General features: G+C 43.8%; 1 protein-coding gene across 1 annotated transcript; it reads left to right on the top strand.

The window, feature by feature from the left end:
• Positions 1–1,395: 1,395 nt before the first annotated feature.
• GFRA3 (GDNF family receptor alpha 3) lies at positions 1,396–21,067 on the top strand. Its single transcript, XM_056847354.1, has 7 exons — positions 1,396–1,705; positions 5,946–6,239; positions 8,762–8,854; positions 9,923–10,262; positions 14,660–14,769; positions 19,061–19,195; positions 20,931–21,067. The coding sequence occupies exons 1-7, from the start codon at positions 1,396–1,398 to the stop codon at positions 21,065–21,067; spliced, it is 1,419 nt and encodes a 472-aa protein (XP_056703332.1).
• The last annotated feature ends 2,803 nt before the right edge of the window (positions 21,068–23,870 follow it).

A 23,870-nucleotide genomic window follows, 5' to 3' on the forward strand; every position in this document is an offset into this window, starting at 1 on the left:
GTCTGCTCCTCCGGCCAACAAGCATGTGCTGAAATCACCGCAGAGGCCAATCCGGAGCAGGGCTAAGTCTGAGCGCAGCAAGCTCGAAATCGATAGGAGGAGCTCAGTGGCACCAGTGGCGGACTGGGTCTAAAAATATTGGTTGCCAGGAGACAAAGGGGCCCCACCCTCAACTATAAGGCTATCATTTAATTTTTATAAGAAATAAATAAAATTTTCAAAAAATACATGTGGCAAAAAGGTGGTTGCATACAGTAATAGTATTGGAACTCCTATCATATTTTCAAGCTACTAAAAAGCCCGATCTCGTCAGATCTCAGAAGCTAAGCAGGGTCGGCCCTGGTTAGTATTTGGATGGGAGACCACCAAGGAAGTCCAGGGTTGCTGTGCAGAGGAAGGCACTGGCAAACCACCTCTGTTCGTCTCTTGCCATGAAAACCCCAAAAGGGGTCGCCATAAGTCGGCTGCGACTTGACGGCACTTTATACACACACACAAAAGGTCATTAATATTTTTAACAAATGGTCTCATGTTTCAGAGCCCCCACTTCATCAGGGGCCCACAGGGCCCACTCGCCATCGGGCGAGCGGACACCCTGGCCAGGCCGCCCCTGAGCGGCACTCACGTCGGCCCCTCCCTCACTCCCTGCCTCCCTCCCTGAGACCGGCAATTACCGTCGCGCTCCACCAGGGCGCTTCATCAGCGGCGCGCGCTGAACTCGCCGGCCCGCCCCTCGCGCCCCGCCGGCAGGTTCCCGCCTTCTCCTCCCTGCTCGCCTTGGCGCGCGCACCTGCCCAGCCCGTGCCGAGACGGGGCGAAGACTGGACGGCGGCGCGCGCACCCGCCTGCCGGGAGGGACGCTGGCCAGCCGGCTGACAGCCGCGCCGACTGCGGCCCCCGAGCCTGCTGACCGGCGAGGGGGACATGTGAGCTCCCCCCAGGGAGCAGCTCGGAGTGGGGCGACCCGCGCCGCGCCGCCATGGGGCTCCCCCTGCTGCTGGGGCTGCTGTTCTCCCGAACCGGTAAGCCAGCGCGCCTTCCCTCCCTGGAGGGTTTTAAGCAGAGGCGAGATGGCCATCTGTCAGCAATGCTGATTCCGTGACCGTAGGCAGATGATGAGAGGGAGGGCATCTTGGCCATCTTCTGGGCATGGAGTAGGGGTCACTGGGGGTGTGTGTGTGGGAGGTAGTTGTGAAATTCTTGCATTGGGCAGGGGGTTGGACCAGATGACCCTGCTGGTCCCTTCCAACTCTACGATTCTATGGCTCTACCTCTTTTCTCTGCTCTCCCTTTGCGAAGGCAAAGAGAATCTTTGGCTGCAGCGCTTGGCACCGCTTCCTAGGAGGTAAGCCCCGCAACGAGACTTACATCCGAGGAAGTATGCTTAGGATCGGGATGGAAGTCACACTCGGCTATGACACGCAGTCCCGATTTGAACTCTGTGTCTCGGATCTGCAGGCGATGACCTCGAACCCTATTCCCCCCCCCCCCCACTTGCTCGCGTTGTCGGGAGCTGGCGAGGTGATTGACCAGCAGCGAGCTCAGGGAGTGCAAGGAGGGGTTGGTGAGCTGTTGGAGGCAGCGAATGCGTCCCATCCCGCTGCTTCCCAAGGGAGAGGGAAAGTTCCTTCAGTGGGCGATGTAGCTGCTGTACAGGAAAGTTCATTTCCCAGCAGAGTTGCTCCATCGAAGAAACTTTTCGCAGGTTGGTGCCAAGTCGTCTCAAGAACGAAGGGCAGCGATGTTGTTCTTTGTTGAGATGCTTGAACCAATTTTTAACCGGTAGAAGCAGTTTGCAAAGGGGCGATTTTACCCGATGTTTTCGATGATGTTTTCACACGATGCTTAATTATTTATTTACTTTGTTTATACCCCCCACCCTTCTCCATAATGGGGACCAAAAGTGGCTCACATTGTTCTCCTCTGCTCCATTTTATTCTCAAATAACTCTGTGAGGTAGGTCAGGCTGAAAGTGTGTGACTGGCCCAAGGTCACCTAGCCAGATTCCATGGTGGAATAAGGATTCAAACCTGGGTCTCCTAGTTCCTAGTCCAACACTTTAACCACTACATCACACTGGCTCTAAGGTTTTAGCATTTCTAGAGAATGTCAAATGTTTTTAAAAATGTCACATGTAAAGCTGGTGTAGAATTTTGCTTTGCTTATATCTGTTTGTAACTTGACTCTAAAGCCCATGTTGGCTTAAATGTGCATTTGATTTAAAATTGCTCTCCTCTTGTGATTTCACGCTTATCCTTAAGGTGGTGGGGAAAGCAACTAGGAATAGCTATCTCCATCTTGCTCTGCCTGTGACATTCCCAGGGGAATCTGGGTGGCTGCTGCTGCTGTTGTTATATTCAGAGTCCTGGATTAAAAGGATCCAATCTAGCAAGATCTTAAACTAATGCAGAACAAAGAGAAGAGGTCTATTTTTAACTCAAATACAGATTTTAGTCCATGTGGGGTTTAACATTATACATTGCAAAGCAAGAAATACAAAACACTTTTAGGGTATTTCCATACATGGTGATAACAGCAGTATTGTTGTTTTTATGTTTCCCATATCTATAATGCAAATATAAAACATACAAGGGCTAGAATAGCACCCTTTTGCTTTCCTTCCTTCATTAACAGTACTGACACTTCAACAAATTAATTATATGTCAGTGGAGTTTTGTTGTGGGTAGAAGCACCATTCTGTATTAACAAATTCAGAAGAGACGCATTCCAGATTAGAATAATATGAAATATATATATTACTGTATTTATTCAAAAGCAAGGCTAGTTTTTTTCAAGATATGCCATAAAGAATGACGGGGGTCATCTTACATTTGCATACAAATTACAGTTATGTCCAATAAAAAATGTTTTTATGTGCATAATATTAAACAAGGCTGCAATCCACTGCATGTTTACTTTGCAGCAAGTCCCCTGAAACACCATGAGACTTATTTAACGTAAATATATATTGCACAGTTAATAGGGGTTGCAAGGAAACCAAGTATTTTCCTGCAATGACCCAGGATTAGGTAATAATACTGAAATCTAGGAATAAAATCTAAAGCAGAATGCAATCATTAAATTAATTTTAGGATTATTTATTTAGTTAAGTATTCCAAGCCTGGCTTTCTTCCCCCTAGGGCTCAAAGTAGCTGACAAAAATATTTAAACAAAGAACGAAAAAGGTATATAATTTTAGACTCCTGGGCTGTTCCTGAATCCTGACTCATGCAGGGCCACAGAATACCTTAGGTTCACACCACTGGCCACAACCCGGGTTTAAATACCTGTAACAGAAGCTCAGCCCAGATCACCCTCATCTGTTTCCAAGATTACCCCCCTCTGTTAGAAGTGATTTTGGCTACATTCAGGTTTAACTATCTTACTGCTTTTCACAGAATCTATATAGACATATGTGTAGCTGTATGTAGTGAGGTGAGTGATTATTACCCACTATCATAAGAAGCAAAGAGTAATTAGTGCTATAGCACTAACTGTTTCGTTGGAACAGTATTAGGGCTGTCAGCCTTTCTCCCACATTGAAATGATGCGAGAAATCGCAGTGAGGGTCCTTTTTCCTTTCTGCTTTACAGAGGGGAGTAGTAAACAGTGTTATAGTTTGTGTTATAATGCATTTCGTGGTCATGTTACACTTAAAGTGGAAGCAATAAGGATTATGTCCAAAGAAATTGCAGTTTCTCTGAAGCGTTCCCATGTTTTCACAGTTACAACCTGTGCCTCATATTGTATATTTTCGATATATTCTTGTTAGCTGTCCTGAAGACACTGACATGCCATGTAGTGGATTATAAATAAAAATATAGCTTTGTTAAATGATTTATGTCCATGGCTGGTCAGAAGAGAAAAGCCAGTGACTTATGAATGATATGGATATTATGCATTAATGAGCCCTTTGGGGACAGAAGTGTTTGCATTTAGGAAAACTGCTGTAAGCTTCTTTGATCCTGAAAGATGTAAATCAAATATATACAATTGCTTTTATCTATAAAATGTCAAGTACGGTCTGTGAATGAACTTTTCTTCTACATACGTTTGGACAAACCTTGAGTGGTTGAGCCTATGCTAAGTCTCCTGAGGTAAAGGTTTTGAATTTGAATTTGAATTTTGAGTCTCCTGAGGAGTTAACTCTCAATAAAATATCTTTGTTACAATGCCTTTCTGAACAAAAATTTTGGGAAAGCTTGCGATAGGAAGAGTGTTAGTTAATATGGGATGGTAAGCCCAAGTTCGCAGTGGGGAGGAGGGTGAACATGCATGTTCAAGAACGGACCAAAAGTTATATGCGCTAAAAATTCAAAGGCAGTGACTGTAGCTCTGTGACTGTAATTTCTCCAGTCATTTCCCAACCTTGTGTTCAGGTATAGAGAACACTGTGATAACTGACCAGGAAATATGTTCATTTGCTTGTGACTTTTGTGAGATCTCAGTTATGATACAGACATCTGGCTGCATTGTCCTCTCAGGAAAAGCACAATAACATGCCCTAAGAGCATGGAGTGTCAAATTCTTAGATGATTTTGAGAGTAAAAACTCGCTGATGCGCCGGGCCATGCTCAGATTTTTTTCCACTAAAAAGTTAATTTCATCTGAATTTAGCACCAAGCACCTAATTCTATCTTTGGTTTTTCCACATGGATTATTTGCCCAGGGTTTGATACTATTGGGAAATAGTTTTTTCACCTGCTTCTTCACAACATCATGATGCATTCATCCACATCTCAGGATTTTCTCATCTTTTCTGCATTCTTTCCCAACCTTCCATTGTGTGAAATTTTGGGAAACAAAGCCTAGATGGCTGCTGTGTGGGCAGGAAAGTTTGGATTTCCTGCACGCACGGCAGCCATTTCCCCTGCCCTCTCATTGGCCATTTCTTCTCTCTACCAATGGGGGGCTTTTTTGTTTTCCCCCTCCCCCCATGGCATTGCAAACATTCCCTTTCCTGTTTCTTAGCTGAGCCATAATATAAAGCTGCAGCTCTGCTGTGAAAGAACAAAGTCTGTTGAGAGCGCTAAAGGGGGGTGGGGGAATGTGGAGCTTAGCTCTAGCATTTTGAAGGAAGAGCATAGAATACAGTCAGAAGCCACATCATGTACCTGGATTGGGCACAATGTGGTTTGGATCATCCCAAATAGAGTGGGGACTTCCTGCTGCCCACATAGGGAGAGATAGTGCATGATACAATTTAACGTATAAAGGGGCAGATTGGGAGGCCAGAACAGCTGTAGCAAATGGCCCAGTACCCCAATGGAGGGAGGAAGAGCTGGCGGAAAGAGGGCTGCTGGTTTGCAGCAGTTCCTCTCTGCCTTGTAGGGGGTATGGATTGCCAGATCGCACCTGCCTACCTTGTGCAGGGTAGGGGCTGCCAGGTTGCTATGGTTCATGCCTGCCTCACACAAAATGGGCTGCTGGCTTGTGGTGGTAGCTCATGCCTGCCTTGCATAAAATGGGGGCCATTACCTTGCAGCAGTGGCTCTCACAGTGGTAGTGGTTCCTGGCCACCCTCCTCATGCAAAGCAAGGGCTGTTGTAACATAGTAGCTTCTGTCTGCCTTGCATGGGGGCCAGCCTGCTTGATGTAAGTCTTGCCTCATTCAGGGCCAGGGTAGACCCAGCAGGCAGGGGGGAGCCCCACCCCCACCCCCCAGGCCACCATCCCACTGGGACTTGTCTTGATGGCCTTCATGGCCAATCCACCTCTGAATGCCATTTTTATTAATCCACATTTAAAATTTTGAAAATGCTTTTGAAGTTGTTGAATGGTGCCTCTAAATCCATGTTAATATTTGTAAAAACAATTTTTAGACACCTCTCCATAGTCCAGTTTAATCCTCTTGAAATAATAGAACGTGTTCAGGTGAATGAATGCCCCGGAAAGCCTACAGGATGAATTTGTGACATGTAAACAATGCTTCTCCATGTGAACAGGAGGCCTTCTTGCTCAGTCCATTGAACAGCCGAACAGCTGCATAACAGCCGAGAGCCTTTGTCTGGCTGACTCTGCCTGCAACGCCACCTATCGGATCCTGGAAAACTGTTCCCATTCCAATGCTAAGAACAGTCTCTTCGTTCTGGACCACGGAGCCAGGAGCAAATGCCTGCAGGCAGAAAACATGATTAGAAATAGCCATTTTCAGGACTGCAAGTGTCAGCGCCGCACACAAAAGCAGGAGGAGCAGTGCCTGCGCATCTACTGGACTGTTCATTCCACTGTCTCAGAAGGTGAGGGAAGCTTCAGCTACATGGCTTGGTGATATCACGAGCATCCTTCCTCTAGTGGGGGAGGGGAGGGAGTGAGGATGGGAATTTTGTGACCCAAAACAATGACTGCCATTGCACTGCTTAAAAGAATAGTTCCAAAACTGAACGAAGTATATGCCCAATGCCACTGGGTAAGACTGAAGACCTAGCTACACATCATACTGTTTCAGGTTTGCCACAAGTTCTATACACAACTGTGCCCTGGGAGTTCTGTGTTGAAAATTAATTCTCAGGTACATAGAGGCCCAATTCATATCAAGACCATGGCTTGTGAGAATAAACTGGTATGTCTAGCTGTCACTTTAATAGCAGTTTGATGTGCAGCAGTTATCAGGTTATGCTGTTTGCCTCCATGCGTGAAAAGCGTCACCTGCCCATTTCCACACATTAAGCATTTGTTAAAGAGGCAGTTTTTTTTTTATCCAGGCCTGTTGGCTACCTTATGGGGGAGAAGGGCCTTAAGCCTCTCCCCATTCCATTTTCCCAACCTGAAACATCCTGTGTCCTTTTTAACCCCCTTTTCCAGTCACCACTCTCAACTGCTGTGGCTGATTTTTTCTTTCCTCCCTCTCACGGAAGATTTATGGCCTATCATTGGTTGGAGTCATTAGGAATTTGTAGCAATGGTCATTTTATACCCCCCTCCAAAGGCCCACAGATTAGCGTGTGCATATTTGTCTCAGATTTGCATCAGCCAGTCCACAATGACCATCAGGTCAGGGCTATCCCAGTAGCCAAAGCTAATGTGTATGGAGGAAACAGTGGGGAAAGATTACTTTAGGATGGGGGCATCCACTCTGTTCCACCACTAAAGCCCATCTGGTTGCGCCTGATCATGGCCTCCATATATAACAATGGCATTCAGCAACTGCTGAAGTCTTGGACTGGGAGAGAGCAGGTTACGCTACCAGTCTAAGGTATAACTGAAAAGTCATTGAGAATTCAGCTACTGTTCCAGGTTCTGCTCTGTACCACGCTCAGAGTACAAAGCAGACTTTCCTATGTGAAGCAAGAAGGAAGGCTTTTCTGCTAGCTTTTGAAACTTCAGAAGATCTGTGCTCTTGACTCCTAGCGTTGTAATCCCACTTGCTGTGCCTACTCCTTTGATCCATAATGAAGGTAAATCTAAGAAAAGCAGGCTAAATGTTTTAATATTTGCATCGATTTAGATCCTGTTCCAAAATGGGTGCTTTGTATTTTTTTTTAATTTTAGGATGAAACTGTAGATTGAAGCACTGTTCTTCTGCCAGGTCTGCAAATTATAATCTAAACATCTGCTTAGAAGGCTGGCAAAAAAGAAAAGTCTAACTAAAGAGTTAAGATGGCACCAAAACCGAATGTAGTTTAGGGTTTTGTTTTTTTAAATTAATCTACAAACCAATGCAGTTCTTGCAGTTTACCCGGGATATGAGCTGTCTGGTAAAATACTTCGCTGAGGTCAAGCAAGCTCAGTGTCTGGGAATCTTATATTGACACTGTTCCAGAATTCCCAAGTAAGGTTAAACTTTCTAGACCATGGACAGAGCTGGGGATCAAATTTCAATGCAGGCACAACAGAAGCTATCCTTAAAATCCAGTTTTTTTTGCTGAAAATAGGAGAATTAGAGGGTTTGGGAAGAGAGCTGAGGAGAGGAAACTAATGTCAGGCAAATAAATGAAAAAAGAGTATCTTCTTGCCAACTCAATGAGATATTTTATTGGAATTTGGGAAAACAATGTAGCTCTTATGGTTGCCTCTCTCTGAATCATTTAGAAAAAATTAAACTGCTTCCACTCTAGCCTTTTGTCCATCATCGACACCAATTGTTCAGAGAATTCAGATGAGGTCACTATCACTGCATTCCAGTATTTCTGTGCTGCCCTGTCTTTGTAAAGACCATTTGTTTTGGTGATTCTCTTGACTTCCAATACAACTGTAGTTCTAGCCTTTCATATAGGAACTGGGAAAATGCTGCTAATTTACCTAGCAGGTATTTGGTCTGTGAAGCCATTAGTGATGTATTTGTTAAGACCTAACTTTCTGCATTATTTATCCTGCATTTTCTGGTTGCAAATTCTGGAATCAGGGAACTAACTAGATTCAACCTCCCACCCCCCATCCTGGCTCCCTGCCAAACAGCTCATCAGCAACATTTTAACCCTACAATGGAGTCCCTTTCCTTATTACATTCAACAGCTTAAATTTGTTTCCCCCCCTTTAAGCTTTAAATTTTCATTTTATTTTTGTGCTAAAGTGCAAGTGCACTAATAAAAAAAATATTCAGACTTCTGTGCTTGGATTCACTGTGGATGGCATGGTAATGCATCACCCATTTTGCCTTTCAGAAGAGGCATTGTGAGATTGTAATGGGGAGCACCATCCTATATTATAGTGTAAAACTATGATGACAGACCCATTTCTGGCTGATGGTGGAAGACCAATTCCTTGGGGATGCCCTTGATACACATTGCAGGCACATTGATGTATCTTTTGTTTTATACAGGTGATTTTAATTTGGAGATGTCTCCTTATAAGAATGTAGTAAGTGAAGAGTCCTTGAAGACAGACTACAACAAGCTGGCAACTCGGGTTTCAGGTAGAGTTCATATATTTTATCATGATTCTCCTTTTAGGAGCTACTTATTGGGATACATTTTGGGGGAAGGAAAAATATTTTAAGGGCCACTGCTACTTTTAAGAGCCCCGTGGCACAGAGTGGTAAGCTGCAGTACTGCAGTCAAAAGCTCTGCTCACGACCTGAGTTCGATCCCAACGGAAGTTGGTTTCAGGTAGCTGGCTCAAGGTTGACTCAGCCTTCCATCCTTCCAAGGTCGGTAAAATGAGTACCCAGCTTGCTGGGGGTAAAGGGAAGATGACTGGGGAAGGCACTGGCAAACCACCCCGTAAACAAAGTCTGCCTAGTAAATGTCGGGATGTGACGTCACCCCATGGGTCAGGAATGACCCGGTGCTTGCACAGGGGACCTTTACCTTTACCTTTTTACTGCTACTTTAAGGATACTGATGCCAGAAAGCCAGAAGCAGACTTTTGTGGAGCAGAGAGAGTGGGTCTGCATAGAAGACAGTAGAGTCATCTTCTGATTCCCTATGGCTTATACAGAAAGCCACCCAGAAGGAGAAGTCACATTAAGGAATTACAGGGACAGAACTGGAAGATGATAGGTTAAATAGAGTCACTGTTCTAGTGTAAACCAAATCATTTTTAGTAATATTCTGGTCCTTTGTAGTTATTAAGGTACAATAGATTTCCCCCCTTTTAGCACTGTCGCTGGATCAGTGATTTAAACCGTATAGAAATGATAAAATAATGTGACACTGTCCACTAGATTGTATCCATGATTCCACTGTGTCTATAAAGTCTAATCTAACTCCTGCTTATCTTGTGACAAAGCAGTAATTAAGTAATGGAATGACTAAGGACTAATTTTGTTTTAAAAAATTCTGAATCTGCTGGTTTCCAGTGCTTCAAGAGTTGTTAGAGATTTAGGGGAACATGTTATTTTGCTCTTCTTGGTTTCCTCTTTTAAAAAACCCTCTCAGTAGTGAAGAACATGATGGAAATTGTCCAATTGTCTTCTCATTTAATTTCCCCCTGGGAGATAACCACTGGAATACAATAACCTTGTATTGCTGTGCTTTTTCAGGGTCTCATTTAGCTGGGGACAACACAAATCCCTGCCTGCAAGTTGCTAAGGTTTGCAGCCTGAATCGTAGGTGTAGACGTCTTCGCACAATGTATGTTTCTAACTGCAGCCCAAAGGATGGGCACCCCTGCAATCAACGCAAATGTCACCGAGAACTGAAGCACTTTTTTGGGAGAGTTGATATGGATTTCACCAAGAGGTTCCTCTTTTGCCCCTGTCAAGATGAATTCTGTGGAGAGCGACGCCGGAAAACAATTGTCCCAGATTGCTTTTTCCAGAACAGTATTCAACCCAACTGCCTTGTCCTGTTGGACACATGCCTGAAAGATTATATTTGCAAGTAGGTCTGGCATTGTGGGCATTGGGATGGCTGTAAACAGTAATTTAAAGATTCTATGTCATGTGGGCAACTAGGTACTAAAATGTACCTTAGACTTGGTGAAGTAAGAAAATAAGTGAATGCAAATGTACTGTGAAAAGGGACTAATCATTTATGTGTTGCAGAATTGTATAGAATTCACCCCTTCAAATGCAACCTGTAGAGTTTTTGGATAATGACAAGAAGTCAATAAAACTGTTATTTAGATCAGGGATGAGCAACTTCTGCAATCTGGCAAGCTACTTTATTCCCCAGATAGTTGTCGGTGGGCCAAAAATGGTCAGCTGCACCATTTGCACCATGTGTCAGCAACAGCTTCATACTTATGAAGTACATTTCCTTTTACATTAAGATCTTTAGTGTTGCTGACACAAGGCTCTTCTGCCATCAGCCAGGTGTGTGTCCATCACAGTATGCAAATATATATATTTACACATTATTTAAAATATTAATGAGAAATATAATACAATATTAAAGTGTGGGATTTCAATTTTGTACTATCTGAAGAGATTTTTGATAGGGCTACCAGGACCATGATCTGGGAACCTGTCCAACCCGCAGGCTGCCAGTTGCCCATCTCTAACTTAGACATTGCTCTGAAGTTATAAGGTGTGCTGTATATTTGTTTGTCTTCAGTCTTCTGTGCAGTCCCATATTGAGACTGCACATGTGCAGGCCTGCTATGAACAGGATTTCTTTAGCTTTTTAAGGCTAGATAGGGGGCACTGACTCGTCTGCGCATGCATGCGTTTTCCCGCTGAAAGAACATTCCATCGGCACATGGCATCCCCCTTTCCCTCAGTCCTTTCTCTGCTGCCGACAAGAGAGGTTTCCCCATGCTTTACTCTTTGCCACATTTGTTTTGTGCTTTCCTTCTTTGGTCAATCATCATCTTGTTGGGTTCGTCTAATGGCTGTGAAGGCCCTCTTCAAAAAATGTCTCCAATGTGAGACAAAGATGACCAATACAGACGAGCGTTCGTTGTGCCTCATCTGCCTCGGTGAGTCCCACAACATTCGCATTGCCAGCAATTTACCCCAAAAGGCCGCTCTTTACGAATGAGTTTTGTCATGTTCCAATCTGCCACCTCGAAGGCATCAGTTGCGGGGGACAGGCACCAACATCTGAGTCGGTTCCGTTCAGTCAGTTCCAACCCCGGAGGCTCACAAATGCCGTTCACGATCCCTGGATCCAAAGGCTAAGAAATTGAGTGCTTCGGAACCCCCTGCAAAGAAAGCAAAGGCCAAGACCAAGCATTTGGATAAACATGCCTATGGTCGGCATGAGCCAAAGGAGTTGGTGCTTACTAGCTTGGTTCTGCTACTCACCAATCCAGTAGTTTTGAAGGATCTACTGTCACCACAACCTCACACTCCTTCACTTCATATGGACCCGGCTCCTCCGGTTCTGACATCAAACTGTCTGACTTGGTTTCATCCAACTACGGTTGCTTCTGACCCCTCAGTTAAACAGGCAGGGATGGACGGTCTCGTTGTCTCTCTGCCAAGAGGCTGTAAGAATTTGGAAGTGGGCCCAGCAAAACAATGTCTCGCTACAGGCAATACACATAACTGGTATCACAAATTCCAGTGCGAATGCTCTGAGCAGATTTCTTCTTCCCCGTCACAAATGGTCCCTCGGTTGGACTTAGCTTCCCATTTTCAACCAATGGGGGTTTCTGGAAGTGGACCTGTTCACAACATTGACAAACACCAAGGCCCTCCGTTTCTGCTCCAGGTAAGACCACGGCCCCAGGTCGATGGGGGATGCATTTCTCATTCCGTGGGACAAGGAGTTTTTCTAAGCTTTTTCCCCACTTCCTTTGATGGCAAGGATGCTCAATTGGGCCCAAGTGCATGGGCACATTGTATTCACTTAGCTCCTTTCTGGACTCAACAAATTTGGTTCTCTGATCTGCCAACCACAGGTTTTTACACTTGCTCATGGCCCCGGACCTTCTTTAGATCAGCTCCATGGTTCATCAAGACCCTCGCTGAATCCACCCCATAAAGTTTTCTGAGCAGGTGCTTGAGGTTCTTTTGAACTCTAGGAAAGTCTCTACTCGCACATCTTACATTCTGAAGTAGGACCATTTTTCAGCATGGGTTGGTGCAAAAGGTTATAATCCTCCTGACTGCCCAGTACCTATAGTTCTAGAATATCTCCTTAATTTAAAAGATGCTGGCCATAGTGCCCCTTCAATTAAGGTGCACTTGTCTGCAATATGCCTTTCACCAATGGGCTGATGGTGTCTCCCTTTTCTTGCACAACACATCCAAACAATTTTTGAAGGGGTTCTTCAACTTGTGTCCCCTTGCTTCTCATCCAACATCTCAATAGTCCCTGTCCTTAATTCTGTCACAGTTAATGTTCCCTCCTTTTGAACCCCTGGTAAAGGCACCTCCAGTCCATCTTTCACAGAAGGTGTGTTTTTGGTGGCCGTTACCTCTGCCAGGAGGATGGGGAAACTGGCTGCCCTTCAGGGAACCTCTCCTTTCATTCTTTCCCCCCACCCCAAGAGAGTGCTGCTTCACCCCAGCTGCCAGTTTTTACCTAAGGTAGTCTTAAGATTTCATATGATTCAAGCAGTGTCCTTGCCAATGTTTTTCCCTGACCCTCAATCTGCAGCAGAAAAAGCTCGGTATACTTTAGATGACAAAAGAGCTTTATTATATTATTTGCATCATACTAAGGTTTTTAGGAAGTCTCCCATTTTGTTTGCTTTTCTGGCCCCAAAACGGGTCAAGCTGCCTCCTCTCAGTCCTTGTCCAGGTGGATCGTGCAGAACATTCATTTCTGTTATTAACAGCTGGGTACCAGATGCCCCTGCTCTTTAAAAACCCATTCCACCAGAGCACAATCTTCTTCAGCTGCCTTCAGAAGTGGGGTCTCCCTTCAAGATCCCTGCAGAGCTGCAACATGGTCGTCTCCTGACACCTTTGTCCATCACTACACTGTGGATGTGAGGACCAGAAAGGACATAGCAGCAGAGAGATCTGTCTTACATTCTTTATTAGACTAAGAGCTCATCACCCGCCTCCTGGTGAGTTAAGTAGTCAATCTCCCAATGCGGGACTACACAGAAGACCGAAGATGAAAACAGAGTTACACTTTCCTGTAACTGTTGTTCGTCAAGTTATCTTCTGTGCAGGCACAAATTCCCTCCCTCCTGCCCCACTGTGAGCGCTTGTTCTTTTATGTTTTACAGATGCTTACTCAGCTGGCAGGATAAAGAACTGAGGGGAAAGGGGCACCATGCCGTGTTGGCGCGTTCCTTCAGCAGGAAAACATGCACATGCACAGACAAGTCAGCATGCCCTATCTAGCCTTAAGAAGCAAAAGCAATAATCTCTGTGGCAGGCCTTCATGTGCACAGTCCCTGCACAGAAGACAACTCAACGAACAACAGTTACAGGTAAGAGCAATTCTGTTTTTGTTTGGCTTTGGGCTTTTCCACATGGGGTTTTTCATTGGTTCTGGTCCCATACTGCTTTGGTTTATTCCCTGATTTCTGCATGCATTTTTATGCGTTTAGTTTTCACTTTGGATCTGCCTCCCTGGTTTTTTTCTGGCTCTTTCAAGACCACTTTTACCCCAATGTTTTTCTAGAAGCTGATTTTGAATCGGCTTTTTCCTTGTGCATAATGTTTCTGTTGGTTTTCTTTGTCCCACCCACCTCCAGCCCTCTTTTCAATGACTGGTCTGTTGTAATGGTTAAACCACTCCCTCTCCCCCCCAGGAAAGTGATTTCATTTTTTTGTAAAAAGGCCCTAAATTATCGATATACGGCCATAGTGTTGTAATGATAGTTTAAGCAGATTTTCTTGAATTCCTAGCTTTCATTTTTTTAATGTAAGTCTCTAGCTTTTCCCCTCACAGAGATATAAGAAAAAGGGATATCTCAATGAGGGAGGGGACTAGAGACTTACTTTATAAAAAAATGAAAGCTGATAATTCAGATAACCTGATTAAGTTATCATTGCAACACTACACTCTTCTATCAATATTTTAGGGCCATTTTAAAAAATAAGGGGAGGTGCTCTGATGCCACCAATAACAACATTGACGATGAAAACACAACCCTTGAAAATCCTCATTATTTAAGCCACACAGAAAATAAACTGACTCCACAACTGTAAAAATGCACAGGGGGGCAGATGTGTGGAAGAACTCTGCCCAAACCAATTCCAATGCTTGTGGATCAACTCCCAAGAAAATCAAGAGTAACTCCAGCATGCAGAAAAGGTCTTTGTACAAAAAAAGCCTTGTGTTCTCTATGAAATACACAACAAATGAGTAAAACATGCTCTGCAATTGTACAGAAGTTGCTCTTGCTGATCACTATGGTTTTCCACCAGATCCCGGCTGGCTGACTTCCAAGAACAATGCAAGCCCTCAAGCTCTTCCTCAGATGGCTGCTTTCAGCACAACCATGCTGCTTGCCTGGAGGCTTACATGGGGATGATTGGTATGTCCTGGGCCAAGAAGAGTTAATTGAGAGACTTGATGTGGGTTATGGCATAAAATACATCTGGAATGTGGGGGGCGGGTAGGGGAAGCTATAGGTCTTTAGGATGTGTGGAACCGAGCACAAAGAAGAGTATGAACTGCTCTGATTGCAATCGTAAATGAAGGAAATACCAGGATCACATTAGCATTAGAATTTGTCCATCCATTACTTTAGACCAAGTACTAAAGTACTATTGACCTCATATGCCCGTTATACAGCTTAATAATCCAATTTCTTTTTTAAAAAATCTTTTAAATCAAAATGAGTACAAAGGAAAAAAGCAGGTACAAAGTTCTCAGTTCCTAAGATTATTCAAGGTGCAAAATTAATATTTTCCACGTGTACCATAGCTTGGCTCTAGTGATCTATACCAGTTAAGTTTTTAGCTTTCAAAGGTAAATCAATCTGACCATGCAGAAAGAATTTGTCCAACCATTCTTGTATATTTGGGGAAAACTTCTTTTTCAATGACAGGCAAACCAGTATGTGATGCAGAAAATGCATACCATAAAAATTATCTGTTTTGGGAATCTTCCTACGTAATTCAACAGAAAAATCTCTGGAGTAGGTAAAAATCCTTCAAGGTCTGTTTTGGCCTTTGAGGAAAGACTCCTTGGGGTCAGGCCCAGCAGCAACTACTGGAAGACTTGCTACCATACATCTTGGATGATTCTCCCAGTAGCAGCCCTGTAAGAACCAGACTCCTGAGAATCTCTGTAGTTCCTATCCCCTTCACAGAAAGGGGATGACTACCCTTTGACAAGCTGACATACACTGTAAGAAGCATATTGAGTCGAAGCATATCACCTTCACAGTTCACTTGGGAGAGGACACCCTCAGGGAAAAGCAAGGTCTTGCAAAGCTAAGGGTTCGGTGTTGCACTGGGGAATAATGGTTCTACAAGGAGCTTTTTGCAAGTCAAGGAGAATGCTCAAACAAGCAATAAGACACAACTGCGTATTTACAGAAGTCATCTCAAAAGCTTACTGGGAAAAGGCTCTGATGTGGTGGTAAGTTTCAGTCCTACCAAGGCAAAAGATGGGAGTAAGACAAAACACAGGTTTTGGGAGCAACAATGGTATAGGCAGCAAAATAGAAGGAGGAGGCAGAATTAGAACATCCGCCTCATGCACAGCAACGACACAGCCAACTGATCACAAAGGCTAATGAGGCATCATGGGGTATCTGGAATTCTCCCTTGACACTGGTAACAGAATCAGCCATATATACCATGGCTGGAAGAAAAAGGTATGCTGTGGAATAGCACAGATTTAGTTTGCTGAGATTCTTGATACAAGCCTTACATGTCATTACCTGGCAGAGAGGCCTGGGAGAAGTCGTGTGCACAAGCCCATTGAGGTTTTTCCTTTGTCATACCCAATCACTGAGGATGAGCCAATCATGCTGATTGGCTGCCCGTAGACATTCATTTTGTTTAATATCTTCCCTGTTGGACATTCTCCCCTGAATTCATGAAGTGAATTATGGCTGTCTATAGCTAATCATCCCAGCAGTCCTTGTTCTCTCCATCTCCTCTCCTTGCCATGCAGCCTGCATGGTTTATTATGCCAGTAGTAATAGGGGGGATTGTGATCCCTGAAAAGCTGTCCCTTCAGCACAACTGACCCTACAGCAGAGGACCCTCTCATCCCCACCCAAAGGGAGTCCCATGCTGAAGAAAGCTGAGGGTGGTAATGAATAAAGGGACAGGATACATCCTTGTCTGCCAAACTCCACTGATATAGAGACACAGCCGCGAAACAATCCAAACATCTTTTGAACATCATCAGAAATGAAGTGCTGAAAGTTGGGATGGAGTGGCTGGTTTTTACCCAGAAATGTGGTTGTGCTCCCTGTTTTCCTCACCTGCATATCAAGTAACATTGGTATGACTGTGCCTACCCCCAGGGCTACATAGGCATGATGTCGCACTGACACAGGTTGATGCTATGTTGGCGTATCTCTGAGGGGGTCCCCTTTCTGCACTGTACATACTTAACTGTCTTGTGTAGAAGACACTGCTAGAAACAGCACCCAGAAAAGGTGGGGAGAGAGCAAATTGACTTCTAAAGGTCGGAAAAGACATGCATAATGAAAACGAAGCCCCAAAATAGTTGGGGTGTGTGTGTGTGATGGCGATAGAAACAACCTGTGCATAAAGGCCTAAGTTCCCATTATCAAAGTCCACCGTATACACAACCAAAGAGGTGTAGCCCAATGCCATGTGCTCAGTCATCTGATAGTTGGGTGTCCTGGCTGAGGTGTATATATTGTTAGGTGACCTCTGATTACTTGCAGTGACAGAATCCTATGCTCCACTAGCAGTATAGGTGGGGGCAGGAGGTGAGGAAGGACAGTTGTTGTTTCTTCCCTTTGAGCTGAATGGGAGTATTAGGCCTTTTATGCATTTTACTGGTCTGATTGACTGTACTAATAAATTTGATTAATTGAGGCCTTTTATGCAAGGCTGTTTCCCTCGCTGTTATCCCTCCGATGACTTTGGGTCTTTTTTTTTATTATGCATTCAGTTTCCGACCGTCAGAGGTCGCCTCACTCTCCCCCTGCGTTTCCACATGTTTTGCTCTTCTACAGTCAGAATCAATTATATCTCCTGTATGCAGCCGGATAGTTAAGAAAACTCCCTGGCCATTTGTGCTTCGTTGTTAGCCTTGCTATCCCCCCCCCCCGGAACTGCCCCGGGGCTTCTTTGAAGTTATTCATGATTTTTTCCACCTTCAGGAGTCACTTCGTAGCCACAGCCCACCTGCCCCGCGGTTTTCCAAACCTGTTTTATGACGAATTTAACGTGTGCTTCGAGGCAAAATCCAGGCAATTTCCTTGCATAGTCTTCATTTCGGGTTTCTCTCCCCACGCCCATTCTCACTTGTCCCTCTAACTCCTGCCCCAGAAGCCTTTTTTTTTTCAGTTTAAGGAAGTGGACTGGGAGAGAGGGTGGAGGCGTGCGCAGTAGTGGGGACTGCACTTCCAGGCTTCTGCCCCCCCCCCCACCGAAATGCTGCTCTGCAATACAATGCTGGGTTCCAAAGCAGGCTTTTTTTTGTTTTGTTATGTTAAGATCTGGGAACAATGGAGCAGCTCCCCCTCCCCTCTTTGCATGCATGTGTTTAAGATTTAGGAACAACAGAGCCTGCTCTCCACACACACCCCTCCACCTCATAGGCGTGCTTTGTGATCTCCAGTCAGTTTTGGGCAGTGAGTATTAAGATCAGCATTTCAAAGGGGGAGGGACTCTAACAAACCACATTTTCACTGGTGATTTCTTCATTGTAGAAATTAACCCCTAGTAGTCCTGGAACTTCTTTGGGGCAATGAGCACCCATGCATAGGGTTTTTAAAATTCAGTTTAGCAAACTGTGCATCTAGTGAGGGGCAAAATCTTCCCTGCATAAATGGCCTTTAGTTTTCTTAAGGGGGACAGTGATTTCCACCAATCCCTCCCTCTTGCTGCAATCCGCTGAATTTTTGTTCTGAGGGGTTCAGTGGAACCCTTTAGGAGCAGCATAGTTGGGGGCTGCAGTTGCAGGGGGTAATTGGCAGAAATTGCCCCTATATTAAGAAAACTTGAGTACCTTTATATGCACATGCTTCCTCATTTTGCACAATGTATTCTCATTCCAGAATTCAGTTTTTCAGATCATTTTTATTTTTTAAAGCATTAAATATGGCGACATGTGGAATGAAGGAAAGAGAGGTGGTTTACTGGAGATTAAAAATATTGTCGAAGGCTTTCACGGTCAGAGTTCATTGGTTCTTGTAGGTTATCCGGGCTGTGTAACCGTGGTCTTGGAATTTTCTTTCCTGACGTTTCGCCAGCAACTGTGGCAGGCATCTTCAGAGTAGTAACACTGAAGGACAGTGTCTCTCAGTGTCAAGGGTGTAGGAAGAGTAATATATAGTCAGAAAGGGGTGACTATATATTACTCTTCCTACACCCTTGACACTGAGAGACACTGTCCTTCAGTGTTACTACTCTGAAGATGCCTGCCACAGTTGCTGGCGAAACGTCAGGAAAGAAAATTCCAAGACCACGGTTACACAGCCCGGATAACTTACTGGAGATTACTGGAGATGCTGAATTATGTGCGGATAAATAGCAGATTCTTCATTTAGAGAAGCATAGAATGCGCACAACCCTTGTGCAATAGCCTGATGTTTCTGTATCTTGTCTCTCTGGACTTGGAATCCATATGAGCAATCTCTGATTTTGTCTTTTTGGGACTTTGAATAGGGACACCCATGACTCCCAATTACATTAGCAATTCCACTGCTGAAGTCACACTGTGGTGTTCCTGCGAGAACAGTGGCAACCACAAGGAGGACTGTGATGAAATCCTAAGTTCATTTTCCAACAACAGATGTCTGAGTAAGTACTGCTTTAGACCAGTGGCCTGACTTTGTATAGGTCAACAGTGTCTACCTTTTCTCCATGATTTCAGACCAGAGGTTTAAAGGAACTTAAGCAGAAGCCTTCTGCATACTAAGCATACACTCTGCTCCTGACCTATGGTCATATTCTCAGGTGTATTTAACAAAAAAGCAGTCAGGGTGCAGCATTAGCAAAGTCAAACTTCTCACAATCCAATTTCTCATGCTCACCTATAGTATTTGTGCATTATGGCTTGTTGCGTTAAGGGTGCTTATAAACATGCCATGTTATGTGTAGCTGGTGTAATAAGAATGCACACCTGCTCATTCCTGGTACAGAGGTACCTTTCTCTGTAGCAGTGACTATCTTCAGATTATTTCACTGGATATTGAGTCAGCTGTGGTTTCACCAAGTATGGTCATTGACACAGACGATGCCTCAAGCTTCAATCCATATCTCTACCTCCTCCTGTACATTATCAACCCCATTCAGGGAATGCCTCCAAAATTCATTCCTAGCACCATGTCCTCCTCTATATTCCATTCTTCAGTTCATCACTTCCCCTAATTATCAAGCACTATTTTCAGTATTTTACTACGGTTTTTAAAAAAAATTAAACACAATGGGTTGGCTCCTATGACTCGTCAGCAGAAGGTGTTAACAGTTACAGATATTGCCTATATTCCCATCTCCCCAGCAATTCCTTCTGATCCTGTGAAAGTTGAGTACAGGGATTGTGGGACTCGCGTGGACTAATAACTGTGCAGGTCAGGGGCTGCAGTAGGAAGGGGGAGGGAGGTGAAATTTCTGTTCCTACCTCTACTGTCAACAAAGCTGTGGTGCCAGAATCAGGAGGAGAGGGAAATATCCTTCCCTCCCTCTTGCAAGTCCCCTAACCCATGTGTGTGTGGATTCCATGATCCTAGGGATTACTTTCCCCATCATTGGAAGAGACTGCTGGGGAGACAGGAATGTAGGAAAGATCCCCGATCCTCTTGTTAATGGATTACAGGATCCAATCCATTTATGTCCCATTCATTACCCATTCATTTTGCTAAATTACCTCTTGGGAGCATGGAGTACTAGGGGAACATGCTGAGATCCTGAATGCCAAACTGAGTTACGGAATTAGCTTTCACAAGATGTGCCAATGGCTGCTGATCTAGATGACTAGGCTTAGACAAATCCTTAGAGGATAGGCCTATCAATGCCTATTGGCCATGATAACTAAGGTTTTCATGCAGATGTTACGTTTTTTTAATGAGTTGTGTCCAGGTTCCCCCAACCAGATCCACTTTCCTTGCAAAGAGACAGCAGCTGTAGGGAACTAAAGTGCCACAGAGACGTAATGTGGCAAGGAGGGGAAGGGGCTTCAGCCTCCCCCCCATGTCTTTTTACCAACCTAAAAGGGCCTTGGGGGGCATTATTTGTCCTCTTTGGGAGGTAACTCTAAGATATCTATGCTTCCTGCAGATTTCCCATTTATGCTGAAGCAATGGCCCAGGTAAACATTGAAGTGCAAGGCATAGGGAGATTCTGTTACAGACATGAGTAATATGAGTAACTTGCAAAGGGTCAGTTGCCAGAATGCCCCCACAATAGCCAAACAAAATTCCCAACTGCAGATGGTGCACACCCAAACCAGGGCCTCATCATAAGCATGTTTGTACCCTGACTTTTAAAAGGGATTCTGATCTCCACAGAACCCTCCTGTGTGTTCTCTTCTTTACAGGAAGTGCAATGCAGTCTCAGATGGGCTTAAACCAGCTGAATACAAATGATCAAGAGGAACCGCAGTACATACCTTCCCCAAACATCCAGGGTGATGGCACCAGCACGGTTCTCACTGCAAACCTGCACTGGGTATGAATATTGTGTTAGTTTGGCCCAAGCCATCCCCTTCAACTAGAGCATATTAGACTCAAAGATCCAGTGTGTGTACAACATCAACAGCTGGTTTAATAAAAGAAGGAACTATGTTTATGTAATGAGATTGTGTGTTAACTATATTGTTATTGTGTTAAAAAGTGTCGGCAAGGAGGCTGTCATCTTTTGTCCAGAAAGACCTTCAAACTGTGAAGGGGAAAAAAAATCCTGAAGCCAGAGGGTTTCATCTTAGATGTATCCTGTCTATTCCTGAGATTATGGAGTAAATCCCAATTGCAGGTCTTATAAAACAAGAACTTTATTCAACTCCCACATGCATCAAAAGTAGATACGTATGACTTACAGTCCATCTAGAAACATCTGCAGGGTGCAGAGTCCTAGATAAGAGTCTAGTATAAGATTCAGTAAAAAAAGACTTTGGATCTCTCCCATTCCATCAGCCTTACATCTTTGTAGCAAAGGAGCAATAATAATCTTTCATTCCAAGACAGGCACTGGAAGGAAGTGGGAAAGAACCAATAAAGAAGGAAAGATAGGATCACATGAACTACTGATGTAATAACTACATTTCCCTATATGCAATGCTCTTTAAAAGCGAGTAACTATTTTACACACATGTTAGCTTCATCTTACTGCTGGGGCAGCACACTATCATTAATGTAATTCTCTCTCTGCCTTTCCAGGAATCTGTGAAGAAGCCGCCAGAAGTTCTTATGCAAAACAAACAATTAGGTTCTCATTCTGTATATTCTGGAGATCAGCTGTCTTTGTTCACTTTGACCCTGATGCTGCTTCTTTTATTGCTGGGTTCACCTTAACGCAGTACAACTGGCGTTGTTCGTTCCTTGTAATTCTTCACCCAGAGAAGTGAAACAGGACATTGTTTCATGCCAAAGATGAAGCACAGGTCACTTGCAAGCCTTTTCCTAGTGTGAACCTTTCTGCTGTGACTCAACTGCTTTATTGGCATGTCTGTGCCACACATAGGCATGGGGGCATGATTCTCTTGCCAGTGACACCAAGGAAAACAAGCAAGCAGATAGGGGTTTTTAGGGAACTGTTTTTGTTTTTAATGAATCAGAATGAATATTTTTACCTTGTTTCAAATTGTTTTGGTTTTCTTTAAAGAGGAAGGGAAGAAATCCGACATATCCAATGCATCTCACAAGTGACATGCTATTTCTGGCTTCAGAGTTGCTTGAAAAATCAGAATCACCTGGACTTTTTGTAGGCTTGTCCAAAAACATACAAAACAAAGCTGTCCTGAAGTAAGAGATAGTAATGCTAAATAAATAATGCTGTGATGTTCACTTCCAGGTACAAGATAAAAAGTTTACACCTCTTGCATATGATCATTATCTGGAATTAACTAGTGTCTGTACTTGGTCTAATCTTTCAGTCTAGTCTCTTAATACTGGTAAGAAATGTAGCACCTCGGAGCTAGACTGGGTTTCTGTATACGTCCTAGTAGTAACATAATCTTCCTTGTCCAATATAGGAGCCTTCCAGGCTTCTATAGGAATCACCATGCAGGTTTATTGAGATTTTACCTACCACAGTTCCCTGACTACATATAGCTTCTCTGCAGGTGAGAAAGGAAGGAGAGGTCTTATTTGACTACCAAAAAAGGCTGTGCTGGGGATCACAGGACCTGCTTGTACAAAAGCCATGTGAGATGGGGTTGTAGAAGAGAGGCAAATTTTGTGATTCAGTGAAAAAGTTGTCTGAATCCAACCCTCTTTGTAAACACTTCTTTGAGTCACACAGCAAGAATTTTCTCCATCTGGAATTAACTAGTGTTCCTTCGTGTGCCCTTATGTCCATTCTCTTGTTCATTAGACTTTTATCCAAGGTCTAATAATAGTGGATGTAAAAATTTGTGCTATGTTAACTGCTGTCCTTTGGTGCTGCAGTGTTGTGATGTTCACTTCCAAGTACAAGATAAAAAGTTTACACCTCTTGCATATGATCATTATCTTGTCTACTAACATGAAGTTTTGGAAGAGATGGCAAACTAACTGTAACAACTTCTCTGTCATTGTGGAAGATGCAGTCAGTACAATATCATATTTCTCTCCCATCCCTCAGGAAGGATAGATTTGGGTATGGTTATTAATGTTGCAAAGCTGAATATCATATGTGCAAGCTTTGGGGCACAGCCTATCTTTTATATGAACTATTTTGGCACTGTTCTGTTTGCCTTGGGTCTTGAAATGCTCATGCAAGCTTATAAATATTTTAAGTACATTAATTAGATAAATTCAGTAGTGACAGTATTGTCTCTGCATCCCAGCATGCTTTTCTGGGTTTCGTCTGTTTACTAAAGGGTCACTGATACTGCCTACCAGAAGGGATTCCACCTTATTTCTGTGTGTATTTACTGTCAGCACTAAACAGTGGGGTACAGTCTGTACAGACTTACAGTGGAAATGGTGTTGTGTTCCAGCTCCTAAATTAAGGTGATTACAAGATGATTGTTTCCATCCTATGAAATTCTGTTTGTAGCTCTTGTGACTACAAATATATTTGCAGTCCAATCCTAAGCAGAGGATTACACTCTTCAAAGCCCACTGAAATAAATGGGTTCAGGAATGCGCTGTAGGAAGTATCACTTTAAAAAAAAAAAAAAAGGGGAGGGTTCTAAATTGTTATAGCAAAACTTAATGTTTTTTTAAAAAAAAAAAAAACAACAAGTGGGTTTGGCAGTATTTGGCTTTTACTGGTACAGGATACTGATTCACACAGGCATTTGAAGTGTTATGGGAATCCAAACTTTGGAAAACAG

Source organism: Euleptes europaea, chromosome 1 (genome assembly GCF_029931775.1).
Source record: "Euleptes europaea isolate rEulEur1 chromosome 1, rEulEur1.hap1, whole genome shotgun sequence".
Lineage (NCBI taxonomy): Eukaryota > Metazoa > Chordata > Lepidosauria > Squamata > Sphaerodactylidae > Euleptes > Euleptes europaea.